Below are 19391 nucleotides of genomic sequence, written 5' to 3'. Positions count from 1 at the left end.
TAAAGGGGATGGAGAGATGGGTGATTATTGGTGCCTATGCACCTGGTCATGAGAAGAAAGATCATGAGAGGCAAGTGTTTTGGGAGCAGCTGAGTGAGTGTGTTAGCAGCTTTGATGCACGAGACCGGGTTATAGTGATGGGTGATATGAATGCAAAGGTGAGTAATGTGGCAGTTGAGGGTATAATTGGTGTTTATGGGGTTTTCAGTGTTGTAAACAGAAATGGTGAAGAGCTTGTAGATTTGTGTGCTGAAAAAGGACTGGTGATTGGGAATACCTGGTTTAAAAAGAGAGAAAGAATACTTCCCACGCATTCCCCACATGTCATAGAAGGCGACTAAAGGGGACGGGAGTGGGGAGCTAGAAACCCTCCCCTCCTTGCATTTTAACTTTCTAAAAAGGGGAAACAGGAGTAGCATGGGGAGTGCTCATCCTCCTCAAAGGCTCAGATTTGGGTGTCTAAATGTGTGTGGATGTAACCAAGATGAGAAAAAAGGAGAGATAGGTAGTATGTTTGAGGAAAGGCACCTAGATGTCTAGGCTCTGAGTGAAATGAAGCTCAAGGGTAAAGGGGAAGAGTGGTTTGGGAATGTTTTGGGAGTAAAGTCAGGGGTTGGTGAGAGGATAAGAGCAAGGGAAGGAGTAGCACTACTCCAGAAACAGGAGTGGTGGGAGTATGTGATAGAGTGTAAGAAAGTAAACTCTAGATTGATAAGGGTAAAACTGAAAGTGGATGGAGAGAGACGGGTGATTATTGGTGCTTATGCACCTGGACATGAGCAGAAAGATCATGAGAGGCAAGTGTTTTGGGAGAAGCTGAGCGAGTGTGTCTGTAGTTTTGATGCACGAGACCAGGTTATAGTGATGGATGATTTGAATGCAAAGGTGAGTAATGTGGCAGTTGAGGAAATAATTGATGTACATGAGGTTTTCAGTGTTGTAAATGGAAATGGTGATGAGCTTGTAGATTTGTGTGCTGAAAAAGGACTGGTGATTGGGAATTCATGGTTTAAAAAGAAAGATATACATAAGTATACGTATGTAAGTAGGAGAGATGGCCAGAGAGTGTTATTGGATTACGTGTTAATTGATAGGCGCGTGAAGGAGAGACTTTTGGATGTTAATGTGCTGAGAGGTGCAACTAGAGGGATGTCTGATCATTATCTTGTGGAGGCGAAGGTGAAGATTTGTAGAGGTTTTCAGAAAAGAAGAGAGGATATTGGGGTGAAGAGAGTGGTGAGAATAATTGAGCTTGGGAAGGAGACTTGTGTGAGGAAGTACCAATACAGACTGAGTGCAGAATGGAGAAAGGTGAGACCAAAGGACGAAAGGGGAGTGGGGGAGGAATGGAATGTATTTAGGGAAGCAGTGATGGATTGCGCAAAACAGGCTTGTGGCATGAGAAGCGTGGGAGGTGGGCACATTAGAAAGGATAGTGAGTGGTGGGATGAAGTAAGATTATTAGTAAAAGAGAAGAGAGAGGCATTTGGACGATATTTGCAGTGTAGTGCAAATGACTGGGAGATGTATAAAAGAGAGAGGCAGGAGGTCAAGAGAAAGGTGCAAGAGGTGAAAAAGAGGGCAAAAGAGAGTTGGGGTGAGAGAGTATCATTAGATTTTAGGGAGAATAAAAAGATGTTTTGGAAGGAGAAATATAAAGTGCGTAAGAAAAGAGAACAAATGGGAACATCGGTGAATGGGGCTAATGGGGAGGTGATTACAAGTAGTAGTGATGTGAGAAGGAGATGGAGTGAGTATTTTGAAGGTTTGTTGAATGTGTTAGATGATGGAGTGGCAGATATAGGGTGTTTTGGTCGAGGTGGTGTGCGAAGAGAGGGTTAGGGAGAATGATTTGGTAAGCAAAGAGGTAGTGAAGGCTTTGTGGATCATGAAAGCCAGCAAGGCGGCGGGTTTGGATGGTATTGCAGTGGAATTTATTAAAAAAGGGGGTGACTGTGTGTTGACTTGTTGGTAAGGATAATTAATGCATGTATGGCTCATGGTGAGGTGCCTGAGGGTTAGCGGAATGCATGCATAGTGCCATTCCACAAAGGCAAAGGGGATAAAGGTGAGTGCTCAAATTACAGAGGTATAAAAGTTTGTTGAGTATTCCTGGGATATTATATGGGAGGGTATTGATTGAGAGGGTGAAGGCATGTACAGAGCATCAGATTGGGGAAGAGAAGTGTGGTTTCAGATGTGATAGAGGATGTGTCGATCATTTGTTTGTTTTGAAGAATGTATGAGAGAAATACTTAGAAAAACAAATGGATTTGTATGTAGCATTTATGGATCTGGAGAAGGCATATGATAGAGTTGATAGAGATGCTCTGTGGAAGGTATGAAGAATATATGGTGTGGGAGGCAAGTTGCTAGAAGCAGTGAAAAGTTTTTATCGAAGTTGTAAGGCATGTGTACGAGTAGGAAGACAAGAGAATGATTGGTTCTCAGTGAATGTTGGTTTGCGGCAGGGGTGTGTGATGTCTCCATGGTTGTTTAATTTCTTTAAGGATGGGGTTGTTAGGGAGGTGAATGCAAGAGTTTTGGAGAGAGGGGCAAGTATGCAGTCTGTTGTGGATGAGAGGGCTTGGGAAGTGAGTCAGTTGTTTTTCGCTGATACAGCACTTATGGCTGATTCGGGCGAGAAACTGCAGAAACTGGTGAGTGAGTTTGGTAACGTGTGTCAAAGAAGAAAGCTGAGAGTAAATGTGAATAAGAGCAAGGTTATTAGGTGCAGTAGGGTTGAGAGACAAGTCATTTGGGAGGTAAGTTTGAATGGAGAAAAACTGGAGGAAGTGAAGTGTTTTAGATATCTGGGAGTTGATTTGGCAGCGGATGGAACCATGGAAGTGGAGGTGACTCATAGGGTGGGGGAGGGGCGAAAGTTTTGGGAATGTTGAAGATTGAAGAATGTGTGGGAGTCGAGAACATTATCTCGGAAAGCAAAAATGGGTATGTTTGAAGGAATAGTGGTTCCAACAGTGTTATATGGTTGCGAGGCGTGGGCTATACACAGAGTTGTGCGGAGCAGGGTGTATGTGGTGGAAAAGAGATGTTTGAGGATAATGTGTGGTGTGAGGTGGTTTGATCGAGTAAGTAATAATAGGGTAAGAGAAATGTGTGGTAATAAAAAGAGTGTGGTTGAGAGAGGAGAAGAGGGTGTTTTGAAATGGTTTGGTCACATGGAGAGAATGAGAGAGGAAAGATTGACCAAGAGGATATATGTGTCGGAGGTGGAGGGAACGAGGAAAAGTGGGAGACCAAATTGGAGGTGGAAGATGGAGTGAAAAAGATTTTGAGTGATCGGGGCCTGAACATGCAGGAGGGTGAAAGGCAGGCAAGGAATAGAGTGAATTGGATCAATGTGGTATACCGGGGTCGACGTGCTGTCATTGGATTGAATCAGGGCATGTGAAGCTTCTGGGGTGAACCATGGAAAGTTGTGTGGGGTCTGGATGTGGAAAGGGAGCTGTGGTTTTGGGCATTACTGCATGACAGCTAGAAACTGAGTATGAACAAATGGAGCCTTTGTTGTCTTTTCCTAGCGCTACCTCGTACACATGAGGGGGGAGGGGGATGTTATTCCATGTGTGGCGAGATGGCGATGGGAATGAATAAAGGCAGACAGTGTGAATTGTGTGCATGTGTATATATGTTTGTGTCTGTGTGTGTATATATATGTGTACATTGAGATGTATAGGTATGTATATTTGCGTGTGTGGATGTGTATGTATATACATGTGTATGGAGAAGGGTTGGTCCATGTTTTCGTCTGTTTCCTACCTACCTCGCATACGCAGGAGACAGCGACAAAGCAAAATAAATAAATAAAATATTATTATTTATATTTTATTATACTTTGTCGCTGTCTCCCGCGTTTGCGAGGTAGCGCAAGGAAACAGACGAAAGAAATGGCCCAACCCCCCCCCATACACATGTATATACATATGTCCACACACGCAAATATACATACCTACACAGCTTTCCATGGCTTATCCCAGACGCTTCACATGCCTTGATTCAATCCACTGACAGCACGTCAACCCCGGTATACCACATCGCTCCAATTCACTCTATTCCTTGCCCTCCTTTCACCCTCCTGCATGTTCAGGCCCCGATCACACAAAATCTTTTTCACTCCATCTTTCCACCTCCAATTTGGTCTCCCTCTTCTCCTTGTTCCCTCCACCTCCGACACATATATCCTCTTGGTCAATCTTTCCTCACTCATCCTCTCCATGTGCCCAAACCACTTCAAAACACCCTCTTCTGCTCTCTCAACCACGCTCTTTTTATTTCCACACATCTCTCTTACCCTTACGTTACTTACTCGATCAAACCACCTCACACCACACATTGTCCTCAAACATCTCATTTCCAGCACATCCATCCTCCTGCGCACAACTCTATCCATAGCCCACGCCTCGCAACCATACAACATTGTTGGAACCACTATTCCTTCAAACATACCCATTTTTGCTTTCCGAGATAATGTTCTCGACTTCCACACATTTTTCAAGGCTCCCAAAATTTTCGCCCCCTCCCCCACCCTATGATCCACTTCCGCTTCCATGGTTCCATCCGCTGACAGATCCACTCCCAGATATCTAAAACACTTCACTTCCTCCAGTTTTTCTCCATTCAAACTCACCTCCCAATTGACTTGACCCTCACCCCTACTGTACCTAATAACCTTGCTCTTATTCACATCTCTTCGATGTATATAAATTGACTTATATTTCTCTCTTGTGTCTCCCCTGATGATGTGATTATTACACGAAAGTGCACTTGGGAACTTATCGTGTTTCATTTTCCCCTTGGACTCATAGGAATATCTTGATCATGCGCAAAATTGTCATCCTTTCCAATATATATATATGTATATTCATTTTTTATTCTATTTTGCCTTGTCGCTGTCTCCCATGATAGCGCGGTAGTGCAAGGAAATAGATGAAAGAATGGCCAAACCCTCCCACATATACATGCATATACATACATGTCCACACACGCAAACATACATACCTCTACATCTCAACGTATACATATATATACACACACAGACATATACATATATACACATGTACATAATTCATACTGTGTGCCTTTATTCATTCCTATTGCCACCCCATCACACATGAAATATGAACCCCCTCCCCGCTCATCTGTGCGAGGTAGCGCTAGGGAAAGACAACAAAGGCCACATTCGTTCAAACTCAGTCTCTAGCTGTCATGTAATAATGCACCGAAACCACAGCTCCCTTTCCACATCCAGGCCCCACAGAACTTTCCATGGTTTACCCCAGACGCTTCATATGCCCTGGTTCAATCCATTTTCAGCACATCGACCCCGGTATACCACATCGTTCCAGTTCACTCTATTCCTTGCACGCCTTTCACCCTCCTGCATGTTCAGGTCCCGATCTTTCAAAATCTTTTTCACTCCATCTTTCCACCTCCAATTTGGTCTCCCACTTCTCCTCGTTCCCTCCACCTCTGACACATATATCCTCTTTGTCAATCTTTCCTCTCTCATTCTCTCCATGTGACCAAACCATTTCAAAACACCCTCTTCTCCTCTCTCAACCACACTCTTTTTATTACCGCACATCTCTCTCACCCTATTATTACTTACTCGATCAAACCACCTCACATCACACATTGTCCTCAAACATCTCATTTCCAGCACATACACCATCCTCCATTGTTGGAACCTCTATTCCTTCAAACATACCCATTTTTGCTTTCCAAGATAATGTTCTCAACTTCCACACATTCCTCAACACTCCCAAAACTTTCGCCCCTCCCCCACCCTATGATTCACCTCCACTTCCATGGTTCCATCCGCTGCCAAATCCACTCCCATATATCTAAAACACTTCACTTCCTCCAGTTTTTCTCCATTCAAACTTACCTCCCAGTTGACTTGTCCCTCAACCCTTCTGTACCTAATAACCTTGCTCTTATTCACATTTACTCTCAGCTTTCTTCTTTCACACACTTTACCAAACTCAGTCACCAGCTTCTGCAGTTTCTCACATGAATCAGCCACCAGTGCTGTATCATCAGCAAACAACAACTGACTCATTTCCCAAACTCTCTCTTCCACAACAGACTGCATACTTACCCCTCTCTCCAAAACTCTTGCATTCACCTCCCTAACAACCCCATCCATAAACAAATTAAACAACCATGGAGACATCACACACCCCTGCCACAAACCTACATTCACTGAGAACCAATCACACTCCTCTCTTCCTACATGTACACATCCCTTACATCCTCGATAAAAACTTTTCACTGCTTCTAACAGCTTGCCTCCCACACCATATATTCTTAATACTTTCCACAGAGCATCTCTATCAACTCTATCATATGCCTTCTCCAGATCCATAAATGCTACATGCAAATCCATTTGCTTTTCTCAGTATTTCTCACATACATTCTTCAAAGCAAACACCTGATCCACACATCCTCTACCACTTCTGAAACCACACTGCTCTTACCCAATCTGATGTTCTGTACATGCCTTCACCCTCTCAATCAACACCCTCACATATAATTTCCCATGAATACTCAACAAACTTATACCTCTGTAATTTGAGCACTCACTTTTATCCCCTTTGCCTTTGTACAATGGCACTATACAAGCATTCCACCAATCCTCAGGCACCTCACCATGAGCCATACATACATTAAATAACCTTACCAACCAGTCAACAAAATAGTCACCCCCTTTTTTAATGAATTCCACAGCAATACCATCCAAACCCGCTGCCTGCCGGCTTTCATCTTCCGCAGAGCTTATACTACCTCTTCTCTATTTACCAAATCATTCTCCCTAACCCTCTCACTTTGCACACCACCTCAACCAAAATACCCTTTATCTGCCACTCTATCATCAGACACATTCAACAAACCTTCAAAATACTCACTCCATCTCCTCACATCACCACTACTTATCACCTCCCCATTAGCCCCTTCACTGAAGTTCCCATTGATTCCCTTGTCTTCTGCACTTTATTATAATACCTCCTTCCAAAACATCTTTTTATTCTTCCTAAAATTTAATGATACTCTCTCACCCCAACTCTCGTTTGCCCCCTTTTTCACCTCTTGCACCTTTCTCTTGGCCTCCTGCCTCTTTCTTTTATATATCTCCCACTCATTTGTATTATTTCCCTGCAAAAATCGTACAAATGCCTCTCAATTCTCTTTCATTAACAATCTTACTTCTTCATCCCACCACTCACTACCCTTTCTAATCTGCCCACATCACACGCTTCTCATGCCACAAGCATCTTTTGCACAAGCCATCACTGCTTTCTTAAATACATCCCATTTCTCCCCCACTCCCCTTATGTCCTTTGTTCTCACCATTTTCCATTCTGTACTCATTCTCTCCTGGTACTTCCTCACACAAGTCTCCTTCCCAAGCTCACTTACTCTCACCACCCTCTTCACCCCAACATTCTCTCTTCTTTTCTGAAAACCTCTACAAATCTTCACCTGCAACTGGAGGGATGTCTGATCATTATCTTGTGGAGGCGAAGGTGAAGATTTGTTGAGGTTTTCAGAAAAGAAGAGAGAATGTTGGGGTGAAGAGAGTGGTGAGAGTAAGTGAGCTTGGGAAGGAGACTTGTGTGAAGAAGTACCAGGAGAGACTGAGTACAGAATGGAAAAAGGTGAGAACACAGGACGTAAAGGAAGTGGGAAAGGAATGGGAGGTATTTCGGGAAGCAGTGATGGCTTGCGCAAAAGATGCTTGTGGCATGAGAAGCATGGGAGGTGGGCATATTAGAAAGGGTAGTGAGTGGTAGGATAAAGAAGTAAGATTATTAGTGAAAGAGAAGAGAGAGGCATTTGGATGATTTTTGCAGTGAAAAAATGCAAATGAGTGGGAGATGTATAAGAGAAAGAGGCAAGAGGTCAAGAGAAAGGTGCAAGAGGTGAAAAAGAGGGCAAATGAGAGTTGGGGTGAGAGAGTATCAATACATGTCAGGGAGAATAAAAAGATGTTTTCGAAGGAGGAAAGTAAAGTGTGTAAGACAAGGGAACAAATGGGAACATCAGTGAGGGGGGCAAATGGGGAGGTGATAACTAGTAGCAGTGATGTATGAAGGAGATGGAGTGAGTATTTTGAAGGTTTGTTGAATGTGTTTGATGATAGAGTGGCAGATATAGGGTGTTTTGGTCGAGGTAGTGTGCAAAGTGAGAGGGTTAGGGAGAATGATTTGGTAAACAGAGAAGAGGTAGTAAAAGCTTTGCGGAAGATGAAAGCCAGCAAGGTTGCAGGTTTGGATGGTATTACAGTGTTATTTATTAAAAAAGGGGGTGACTTTATTGTTGAATTGTTGGTAACGTTATTTAATGTATGTATGACTCATGGTGAGGTGCTTAACGATTGGCGGAATGCACGCATAGTGACATTGTACAAAGGCAAAGGGGATAAAAGTAAGTGCTCAAATTACAGAGGTATAAGTTTGTTGAGTATTCCTGATAATTATATGTGAGGGTATTGATTGAGAGGATGAAGGCATGTACAGAGCATCAGATTGGGGAAGAGCAGTGTGGTTTCAGAAGTGGTAGAGGATGTGTGGATCAGGTGTTTGCTTTGAAGAATGTATGTGGGAAATACTTAAAAAAAACCAAATGGATTTGCATGTAGCATTTTATGGGTCTGGAGAAGGCATATGATAGAGTTGATAGAGATGCTCTGTGGAAGGTATTAAGAATATATGGTGTGGGAGGCAAGTTGTTAGAAGCAGTGAAAAGTTTTTATCGAGGATGTAAGGCATTTGTACGTGTAGGAAGAGAGGAAAGTGATTGGTTCCTCGTGAATGTTGGTTTGCAGCAGGGGGGGCGTGATGTCTACATGGTTGTTAAATTCATTTATAGATGGGGTTGTTAGGGAGGTGAATGCAAGAGTTTTGGAAAGAGGGGCTAGTATGCAGTCTGTTGTAGATGAGAGAGCTTGGGAAGTGAGTCGGTTGTTGTTTGCTGATGATACAGCACTCGTGGCTGATTCGGATGAGAAACTGCAGAAGCTGGTGACTGAGTTTGGTAAAGTGCGTGAAAGAAGAAAGCTGAGAGTAAATGTGAATAAGAGCAAGGTTATTAGGTACAGTAGGGTTGAGGGACAAGTCAATTGGGAGGTAAGTTTGAATGAAGAAAAACTGGAGGAAATGAAGCGTTTTTGATATCTGGCAGTGTATTTGGCAGCGGATGGAACCATGGAAGCGGAGGTGAATCATAGGGTGGGGTAGGGGGCGGAAGTTCTGGGAGTGTTGAAAAATGTGTGGAAGTTGAGAACGTTATCTTGGAAATCAAGAATGGGTATGTTTGAAGGAATAGTGGTTCCAATAAAGTTATATGGTTGCGAGGCATGGGATATAGATAGAGTTGTGTGGAGGAGGGTGGATGTGCTGGAAATGAGATGTTTGAGGACAATATGTGGTGTGAGGTGGTTTGATCGAGTAAGTAACGAAAGGGTAACAGAGATGTGTGGTAATAAAAAGAGTGTGGTTGAGAGAGCAGAAGAGGGTGTTTTGAAATGGTTTGATTACATGGAAAGAATGAGTGAGGAAAAATTGACAAAGAAGATATATGTGCCAGAGGTGGAGGGAACGAGGAGAAGTGGGAGACCAAATTGGAGGTGGAAAGATGGAGTGAAAAGGATTTTGAGTGATTGGGGCCTGAACATGCGTGCAAAGAATAGAGTGAATTGGAATGATGTGGTATACCGCAGTCAACGTGCTGTCAGTGGATTGAACCGGGGCATGTGAAGCGTCTGGGGTAAACCATGGAAAGTTTTGTGGGGCCTGGATGTGGAAAGGGAGCTGTGGTTTTGGTGCATAATACATGACAGCTAGAGACTGAGTGTGAACGAAAGTGGCCATTGTTGTCGTTTACCCCAAACGCTTCACATGCCCTGGTTCAATCCATTGACAGCACGTCGACCCCGGTATACTACATCGTTCCAATTCACTCTGTTCCTTGCACGCCTTTCACCCTACTGTATGTTCAGGCCCCAATCACTCAAAATCTTTTTCACTCCATCTTTCCACCTCCAATTTGGTCTCCCACTTCTCCTCATTCCCTCCACCTCTGACACATATATCCTCTTGGTCAATCTTTCCTCACTCATTCCCTCCATGTGACGAAACCATTTCAAAACACCCTCTTCTGCTCTCTGAACCACACTCTTTTTATTACCGCACATCTCTCTTACCCTATTATCACATACTTGATCAAACCACCTCACACCACATATTGTCCTCAAACATCTCATTTCCAGCACATCCACCTTCCTGCGCACAACTCTATCCATAGCCCAACCTCACAACCATAGAACATTGTTGGAACCACTATTCCTTCAAACATACCCATTTTTGCTTTCCGAGATAATATATATATATATATATATATATATATATATATATATATATATATATATATATATATATATATATATATATAAGGTTATTTAATGTATGTATAACTCATGGTGATGTGCCTGAGGATTGGCGGAATGCATGCATAGTGCCATTGTACAAAGGCAAAGGGGATAAGAGTGAGTGCTCAAATTACAGAGGTATAAGTTTGTTGAGTATTCCTGGCAAATTATATGGGAGGGTATTGATTGAGAGGGTGAAGGCATGTACAGAGCATCAGATTGGGGAAGAGCAGTGTGGTTTCAGAAGTGGTAGAGGATGTGTGGATCAGGTGTTTGCTTTGAAGAATGTATGTGAGAAATACTTAGAAAAGCAAATGGATTTGTATGTAGCATTTATGGATCTGGAGAAGGCATATGATAGAGTTGATAGAGATGCTGTGTGGAAGGTATTAAGAATATATGGTGTGGGAGGCAAGTTGTTAGAAGCAGTGAAAAGTTTTTATCGAGGCTGTAAGGCATGTGTACGTGTAGGAAGAGAGGAAAGTGATTGGTTCTCAGTGAATGTAGGTTTGCGGCAGGGGTGTGTGATGTCTCCATGGTTGTTTAATTTGTTTATGGATGGGGTTGTTAGGGAGGTGAATGCAAGAGTTTTGGAAAGAGGGGCAAGTATGAAGTCTGTTGGGGATGAGAGAGCTTGGGAAGTGAGTCAGTTGTTTTTCGCTGATGATACAGCGCTGGTTGATGATTCGTGTGAGAAACTGCAGAAGCTGGTGACTGAGTTTGGTAAAGTGTGTGAAAGAAGAAAGTTAAGAGTAAATGTGAATAAGATCAAGGTAATTAGGTACAGTAGGGTTGAGGGTCAAGTCAATTGGGAGGTAAGTTTGAATGGAGAAAAACTGGAGGAAGTAAAGTGTTTTAGATATCTGGGAGTGGATTTGGCAGCGGATGGAACCATGGAAGCAGAAGTGGATCATAGGGTGGGGGAGGGGGTGAAAATCCTGGGAGCCTTGAAGAATGTGTGGAAGTCGAGAACATTATCTCGGAAAGCAAAAATGGGTATGTTTGAAGGACTAGTGGTTCCAACAATGTTGTATGGTTGCGAGGCGTGGGCTATGGATAGAGTTGTGCGCAGGAGGATGGATGTGCTGGAAATGAGATGTTTGAGGACAATGTGTGGTGTGAGGTGGTTTGATCGAGTAAGTAACGTAAGGGTAAGAGAGATGTGTGGAAATAAAGAGAGCGTGGTTGAGAGAGCAGAAGAGGGTGTTTTGAAATGGTTTGGGCACATGGAGAGAATGAGTGAGGAAAGATTGACCAAGAGGATATATGTGTCGGAGGTGGAGGGAACAAGGAGAAGTGGGAGACCAAATTGGAGGTGGAAAGATGGAGTGAAAAAGATTTTGTGTGATCGGGGCCTGAACATACAGTAGGGTGAAAGGCGTGCAAGGAATAGAGTGAATTGGAACGATGTAGTATACCGGGGTCGACGTGCTGTCAGTGGATTGAACCAGGGCATGTGAAGCGTTTGGGGTAAACGACAACAATGGCCACTTTCGTTCACACTCAGTCTCTAGCTGTCATGGATTATGCACCAAAACCACAGCTCCCTTTCCACATCCAGGCCCCACAAAACTTTCCATGGTTTACCCCAGACGCTTCACATGCCCCGGTTCAATCCACTGACAGCACGTCGACTCCGGTATACCACATCATTCCAATTCACTCTATTCTTTGCACGCATGTTCAGGCCCCAATCACTCAAAATCTTTTTGACTCCATCTTTCCACCTCCAATTTGGTCTCCCATGCAGGAGGGTGAAAGGAGGGCAAGGAATAGAGTGAATTGGATCAATGTGGTATACCGGGGTTGACATGCTGTCAGTGGATTGAATCAGGGCATGTGAAGCGTCTGGGGTAAACCATGGAAAGCTGTGTAGGTATGTATATTTGCATGTGTGGATGTGTATGTATATACATGTGTATGGGGGTGGGTTGGGCCATTTCTTTCGTCTGTTTCCTTGCGCTACCTCGCAAACGCGGGAGACAGCGACAAAAAAAAAAGAAAAAAAAAATATATATATATATATATATATATATATATATATATATATATATATATATATATATATATATATATATATATATATTTTCTATTATACTTTGTTGCTGTCTCCCACGTTAGCGAGGGAGCGCAAGGAAACAGACAAAAGAATGACCCAACCCACTCTCATACACATGTATATACATGCACGCCCACATATATATCCCTATACATTTCAACATATACATAAATATACATACTCAGACATATACATATTCATACTTGCTGTCTTCATCCATTCCTGTCGCCACCCAGCCACACACGCACGCAAGGTAGTGCTAGGAAAAGACAACAAAGGCCACATTCATTCACACTGTCTCTAGTTGTCATGTGTAATGCACCAAAACCACAGCTCCCTTTCCACATCCAGGCCCCCACAAAACTTTCCATGGTTTATCCCAGATGCTTCACAGGCCCTGGTTCAATCCTTTGACAGCACATCGACCCCAGTATACCACATCGTTCCAATTCACTCTATTCCTTACACGCCTTTCACTCTCCTGTATGTTCAGGCCCTGATTGCTCAAAATCTTTTTCACTCCATCCTTCCACCTCTATTTTGGTCTTCCATTTCTCCTCATTCCCTCCACCTCTGACACATATATCCTGTTGTCAATCTTTCCTCACTCATTCTCCATGTGATAAAACCATTACAATACACCCTCTCTTACCCTTTCATTACTTACTCGAACAACCACTTCACACCATATAGTGTCCTTAAACATTTCATTTCCAACACATACACCCTCCTCCCCATAACCCTATCTATAGCCCATGCCTCGCAACCATATAACATTGTTGGAACCACTATTCCTTCAAACATACCCACTTTTGCTCTCCAAGATAAAATTTTCTCCTTCCACACATTCTTCATCACTCCCAAAACCTTCACCCCCTCCCCCACCCTGTGACTCACTTTGTATGTGGCATTTATGGATTTGGAGAGGGCGTATGATAAGGTTGATAGAGATACCCTGTGGAATGTCTTTAAGAATATATAGTGTGTTAGGTAGCACCTTTTTCTTTGAATAAAGGAACAGTAATACCTTTCACCCAATCCTCAGGCACAACCTTCTGTTTCCATGCTAAATTCTGTATCAGATGCATTAACGCTATCATACTTTCTTCTCTGTACTTCAGCATATCGATAGACCCATCCGCTCCAGGTGCCTTTCCAGCCTTCACCCTCATTATTGCCCTTTTTACCTCCATTTTTGCTATACACCCTTACACCTGTGTCCTCTCCCTTCCATCCCCCATTTCCAAGCATGTAACAACTGCTGCCTCACTTTCTCCCACATTCATCAGTTTTTCAAAATACTCTGGCCATCTTCCTTTTGATTCAGCAACTCCCTTTTCTTATGTCATCACTAATTTCCTTATTTTGTGGATAATTAATACTTCTGAGGGTACTACCCCCTCAAAATCAAAAATGCAGCAAAAGGGCAAAAGGGTTAAGTTTATACTGTTGTATGTAACATACTATAGGCATTTTGGCTGTTAAGTTTTAATGTTATTTTCACCTTATTAGGTTTTTGTGACACAACACAGTCTGTGGACTTATTAAAATTAAAGCAAATGACTTACCACAGTAAGGGGTGGAGTATGACAAAATGGCTCATGTAAGGGTATGGAAGGGTGTGATGAAATTTGGGTTTGTTATGAAGTACATTAACAGTGAATGAAACAAGACATTTAATTTTCACTACATGGGTCTTTCTTTCTTTGCTTCCTGGTGCTACCTCACTAATGCGGGAAATGGTGATCAAGTATAGTAAAGAAAGATAATACTTCTTGTGGTATTGAATACAAGGAAGAGCTTGCTGTGTATTGTTCAAGTCCAAGTATAATGTTTATTAAGATTTTTTTTTCTACCTTGGGATTTTACATCATGTTCTCAACTCCCCTGATAAGAAGTTGATAGATAAGAATGCAAAGCAATGTTGCATGGTAAAAGGAAAATTTTAGATGAACTTATTTTTATGAATTATAGGAAACTACATAAAGAAATAGATAATGAACTAGAGGATCTCATGCTTCAGGAAAAGAGAAACTGCACATAAATACTGCATAAGGAAATAAAAGATAAAGAATGACATACAGAATGGTCTGTCCATATGCTGTATTAACAATGCACAAAACAGATATTATTAACACAATTATTCATCATAATTACCCTAGGAACAATTTCTATGAAAGAATCCTGGTGTTATGTAGGACCTTTCTAAAGGCTCCTGCAGCCCATGGCTGTACTACTTTATGTGCTATCATACGACCCTTCATGTGCTGTGTCCCACAGGGCACCAAGAGAGGGTTGCTCTTCTTCCTCATCTTTATTAATGATACCCTCAGGGACATAAACCACCACTGGAAGTCTGTAGACAACCCTGCATTTAGCACCATTATCAAAAACTCTCTTGACTTAGTGCTTTTTAGGACATCATCAGCAACCTTCAGGTGTGGACTACAGCCAATGATGTCACCATCAGTGTTACCAAGACTGTGATAATGAATATCAGCCTGACAACATCCTGCCACCTGACATAACACTAGGCCCTGATGTCCTCCAGATAGTCAGACACTTCAAACTTCTTGGTATCACTATGGATGATGGTTTAAACTGGAAGAATATCAGCACTATTATCAAATGTTCCTCCAACTGAGATTACTAGGCATCCCATCATCTGAGCTCAGGAATGTCTGTATCATCATCACTCTAGTCAAGCTCACCTATGCCCCCCCAGTCTGGTCCTCTTCACATACAGCTATAAATAGAGACCAGATGGAAAGAGTGCAGACAAAAGCATATAGAATCATCCTGGGCCTATCATACAACCATATACCAAGAGTCCCTCATCATGCTGAACCTGTCCACCCTCTCCAACTAACACCAGCAGCTCACAAGGAAATTTGGCGATAAATTACTAATACACCCCCATCAACAAGACCTCTAACCTCAACCGTTGTCCATCGTCATAATCGACTTGAACTCAGAGCTCATACAGATCACTGCTGCCCCTGCCAATATCAGAGTCATAAACAATCCATAAACAGTTTTCTCTTGGTTAAGCGATGCAATATGTGAGCTACTATATTACTATGAATATTCATCACTCAATGTTCAACTAATGATCATTAAGTGTATAATGTATAAACCATAGTATGTACTCTGTAAGACTTCTCATATATCTATCACTCTGACTGCACATATATCTCACTTATGTACATGTGAAAAGTGTGGAAATATCTAGCCCTACTTTGATCCTAAGTTCTCTTTTGATCAATTAGGCAGTTACTATTAAGACCTAGTTCTGTAATATCTTGAATATCTCAACTGTGTATTTTCACCTGCATGACTTCTTAAATTCAATGAATTTTTATTTATTTATATATTATTTCCAATAGTAGGCTAAACTTCTTTGGAGTGAGAAGTTCTTTGATGAGACTGTACTTCCAGTAACTCAACCACTTGCAAGCAAAGTCCATCAACACCTGACTCTAATAATGGAAATATCAACAAAGGCTGAATTGCATTAGTAGTTCATGTGACCTTTACACTTTTTTGATAAATCAATATGTAACTTGTTTAAAGAAGTAACTCCATATTTTCTATACTAATGCCTATTATCTAATTGCTGGTATCAACTTAGTGATCTTTGTGTATCATATCAATAAGTTCCTTGCCTCTGTAATGATAATGATTATGTACCATTTACATCACCTAGTTTTTCTATAATGATGTTGTCATATGCTTACAGGGTGGAGGACTTGTTAGGTCACTCAAATGAAAGTTCTACACATCAAGGTCTGGACTTTCGGGAAGTGAGTGGAGCCCTCGGAACTGGCAGTGGACCAGGACGAGGGGGTGTAGGGGCTTCCACCAGACAGTGCCCTTCCATGCCCCTAACACCAGACCTGGATCCAGATGCCCTTAGGCCATCTCCACCACGCAGCCAATCCCAACCCTCGGATCTAACACAGGTAAACAAGACTGTAAGGATAAGCTGCCACAAAAGAGACGTATATGTAAGGATAATATTTACAGGTTTCTTTTCAGGATAATTTCCTCTTGCTTGCACAAATAGTAAAATAACTGGTTGATAGGGATATTTCGTATTTCAGGTCACAAAGTCATTTATTGTATATATCATGATAATCAATTTAGAATCCCAGATAAAGATACACATTGACTTTGCAGAGTAGTTGGTGTTGACTTGCTTGCTGAGAGTTTAGCTAATTTATCTGAGTCGGATTTTGCATTGAAATAACATGTCCCATTCTTAAGGACATTGAGTTAGCTAATAAGAGTAAAGCATATGCTGTTTTCAAGATACTTTATTGGAAAAAATCAGGTGTGTATGGATTAGCTTCTACACTTTCTTAAAGATGAATTAGCACTAAGCATTTTTTGTAAAAAGTAGAGGCAAACATCTTGAATTTTCAGATAAGAGTTGTGACGAGATACTTTTCTGAGCTTAGAGAGGATTGAATGTAAGGTATAACATTTTTTCTATCTTGCCAAGAAATAATAAATTGCACAGCTAGGTGGTAACCCTAACCATTAAATGAACAATAACTAATGAAAAACCAAAATGACTGGTTGCTGTTATCTATTTTTGTAACGACATTGTGGATGTAAACTATCCCCTACTTACAAAGCCTTCTCTAACTAACAACATAGAATCTCTACTTTGGACCACTCAACCACAGAATTAGTGAATTCATCCATAATGGAGAAAACATGGGTTGGGTGGAATGATAATCGTAACCTTAATCTCACCTATGCCTTGCTTCAAGAAAGTCTCTCTTCTGATAAAAACCAATTTTCTTTGAAATTCAAGATGCATGCATAGTTGAAAGAGATCTTTGTGTGAGGTTGGCCATTTATTCACCCTCCAGCTAGACTCCATGTTACTCAAGATGAGTGAAGAGCTATGAAAGATGTAATATTTGTTTATAGACCGTCTGTTGATTATCAAAGCATACATTTTCAAGAAAAAAGTCATGCAAAAGAAAGCTTATTTAGCAGAATGAAAATATAAGCTCTCCCCTGCTTCTGAAGCCCTTTCATTTATATATTTTTTTATTTGTAATTACTCCAAGACTTTTAAGAGGGAATCTTAGTGTTACCCAGGATCCCTTTTCAGGGGCTCCTGTAGCCTGAGGCTGACCTGCTTCAAGTAGCAGGGAAATACTTCTTTGGAAGGAGAAGGCCTTTGATGAGACTGCGCTAGTAATAGTAAATCCTTTCTAGGGGTGACTTGTCACTTACAGTGTAATATAAATTAGGCAAAGTCCACTAACACCTAAATGATAAAAAATGAATATATTTATATATATATATATATATATATATATATATATATATATATATATATATATATATATATATATATATATATATATATTTTTTTTTTCCGCTGTCTCCCACATTTGCGAGGTAGCGCAAGGAAACAGACGAAAGAAATGGTCCCAACCCACCCCCATACACATGTATATACATACGTCCACACACGCAAATATACATACCTACACAGCTTTCCATGGTTTACCCCAGACGCTTCACATGCCCTGATTCAATCCACTGACAGCACGTCAACCCCGGTATACCACATCGATCCAATTCACTCTATTCCTTGCCCTCCTTTCACCCTCCTGCATGTTCAGGCCCCGATCACACAAAATCTTCTTCACTCCATCTTTCCACCTCCAATTTGGTCTCCCACTTCTCTTCGTTCCCTCCACCTCCGACACATATATCCTCTTGGTCAATCTTTCCTCACTCATTCTCTCCATGTGCCCAAACCATTTCAAAACACCCTCTTCCGCTCTCTCAACCACGCTCTTTTTATTTCCACACATCTCTCTTACCCTTACTTTACTTACTCGATCAAACCACCTCACACCACACATTGTCCTCAAACATCTCATTTCCAGCACATCCATCCTCCTGTGCACAACTCTATCCATAGCCCATGCCTCGCAACCATACAACATTGTTGGAACCACTATTCCTTCAAACATACCCATTTTTGCTTTCCGAGATAATGTTCTCGACTTCCACACATTCTTCAAGGCTCCCAGAATTTTCGCCCCCTCCCCCACCCTATGATCCACTTCCGCTTCCATGGTTCCATCCGCTGCCAGATCCACTCCCAGATATCTAAAACACTTTACTTCCTCCAGTTTTTCTCCATTCAAACTTACCTCCCTATTGACTTGACCCTCAACCCTACTGTACCTAATAACCTTGCTCTTATTCACATTTACTCTTAACTTTCTTCTTTCACACACTTTACCAAACTCAGTCACCAGCTTCTGCAGTTTCTCACATGAATCAGCCACCAGTGCTGTATCATCAGCGAACAACAACTGACTCACTTCCCAAGCTCTCTCATCCACAACAGACTTCATACTTGCCCCTCTTTCCAAAACTCTTGCATTCACCTCCCTAACAACCCCATCCATAAACAAATTAAACAACCATGGAGACATCACACACCCCTGCCGCATACCTACATTCACTGAGAACCAATCACTTTCCTCTCTTCCTACATGTACACATGCCTTACATCCTCGATAAAAACGTTTCACTGCTTCTAACAACTTGCCTCCCACACCATATATTCTTAATACCTTCCACAGAGCTTATTGATACAGTGGTTAAATTGATGAGAAGTACTATTGACGTTTGTGTAAATAAATTATACATTTCCCTTTTCCATAGCCAGAGGTTGAACCATTTTGTGACATTCATTTTTTCATTTCATTTCAAGCTAGAAGTTTCAGTTTTCTAAATTATTTCTTACATTTTTCATATGTATATATATGTATATGTGTGTGTGTGTATATGTGCATATGTGTGTGTATGTATATATATATATATATATATATATAT

General features: G+C 41.6%; 1 protein-coding gene across 1 annotated transcript in view; it reads left to right on the top strand.

The window, feature by feature from the left end:
• sei (potassium voltage-gated channel seizure) overlaps window positions 1-19391 on the top strand; it is a 924474-nt gene that overhangs the window by 689986 nt on the left and 215097 nt on the right. The window contains exon 22 of the mRNA XM_071664734.1: window positions 16252-16474. Within this exon, the coding sequence (XP_071520835.1) occupies window positions 16252-16474 (223 nt within the window). The remainder of the gene's footprint in view (window positions 1-16251; window positions 16475-19391) is intronic.

Source organism: Panulirus ornatus, chromosome 9 (assembly GCF_036320965.1).
Source record: "Panulirus ornatus isolate Po-2019 chromosome 9, ASM3632096v1, whole genome shotgun sequence".
Lineage (NCBI taxonomy): Eukaryota > Metazoa > Arthropoda > Malacostraca > Decapoda > Palinuridae > Panulirus > Panulirus ornatus.
The sequence above is the reverse complement of the archived record's forward strand: the minus strand, read 5'-3'. Positions and strand labels throughout refer to the sequence as shown.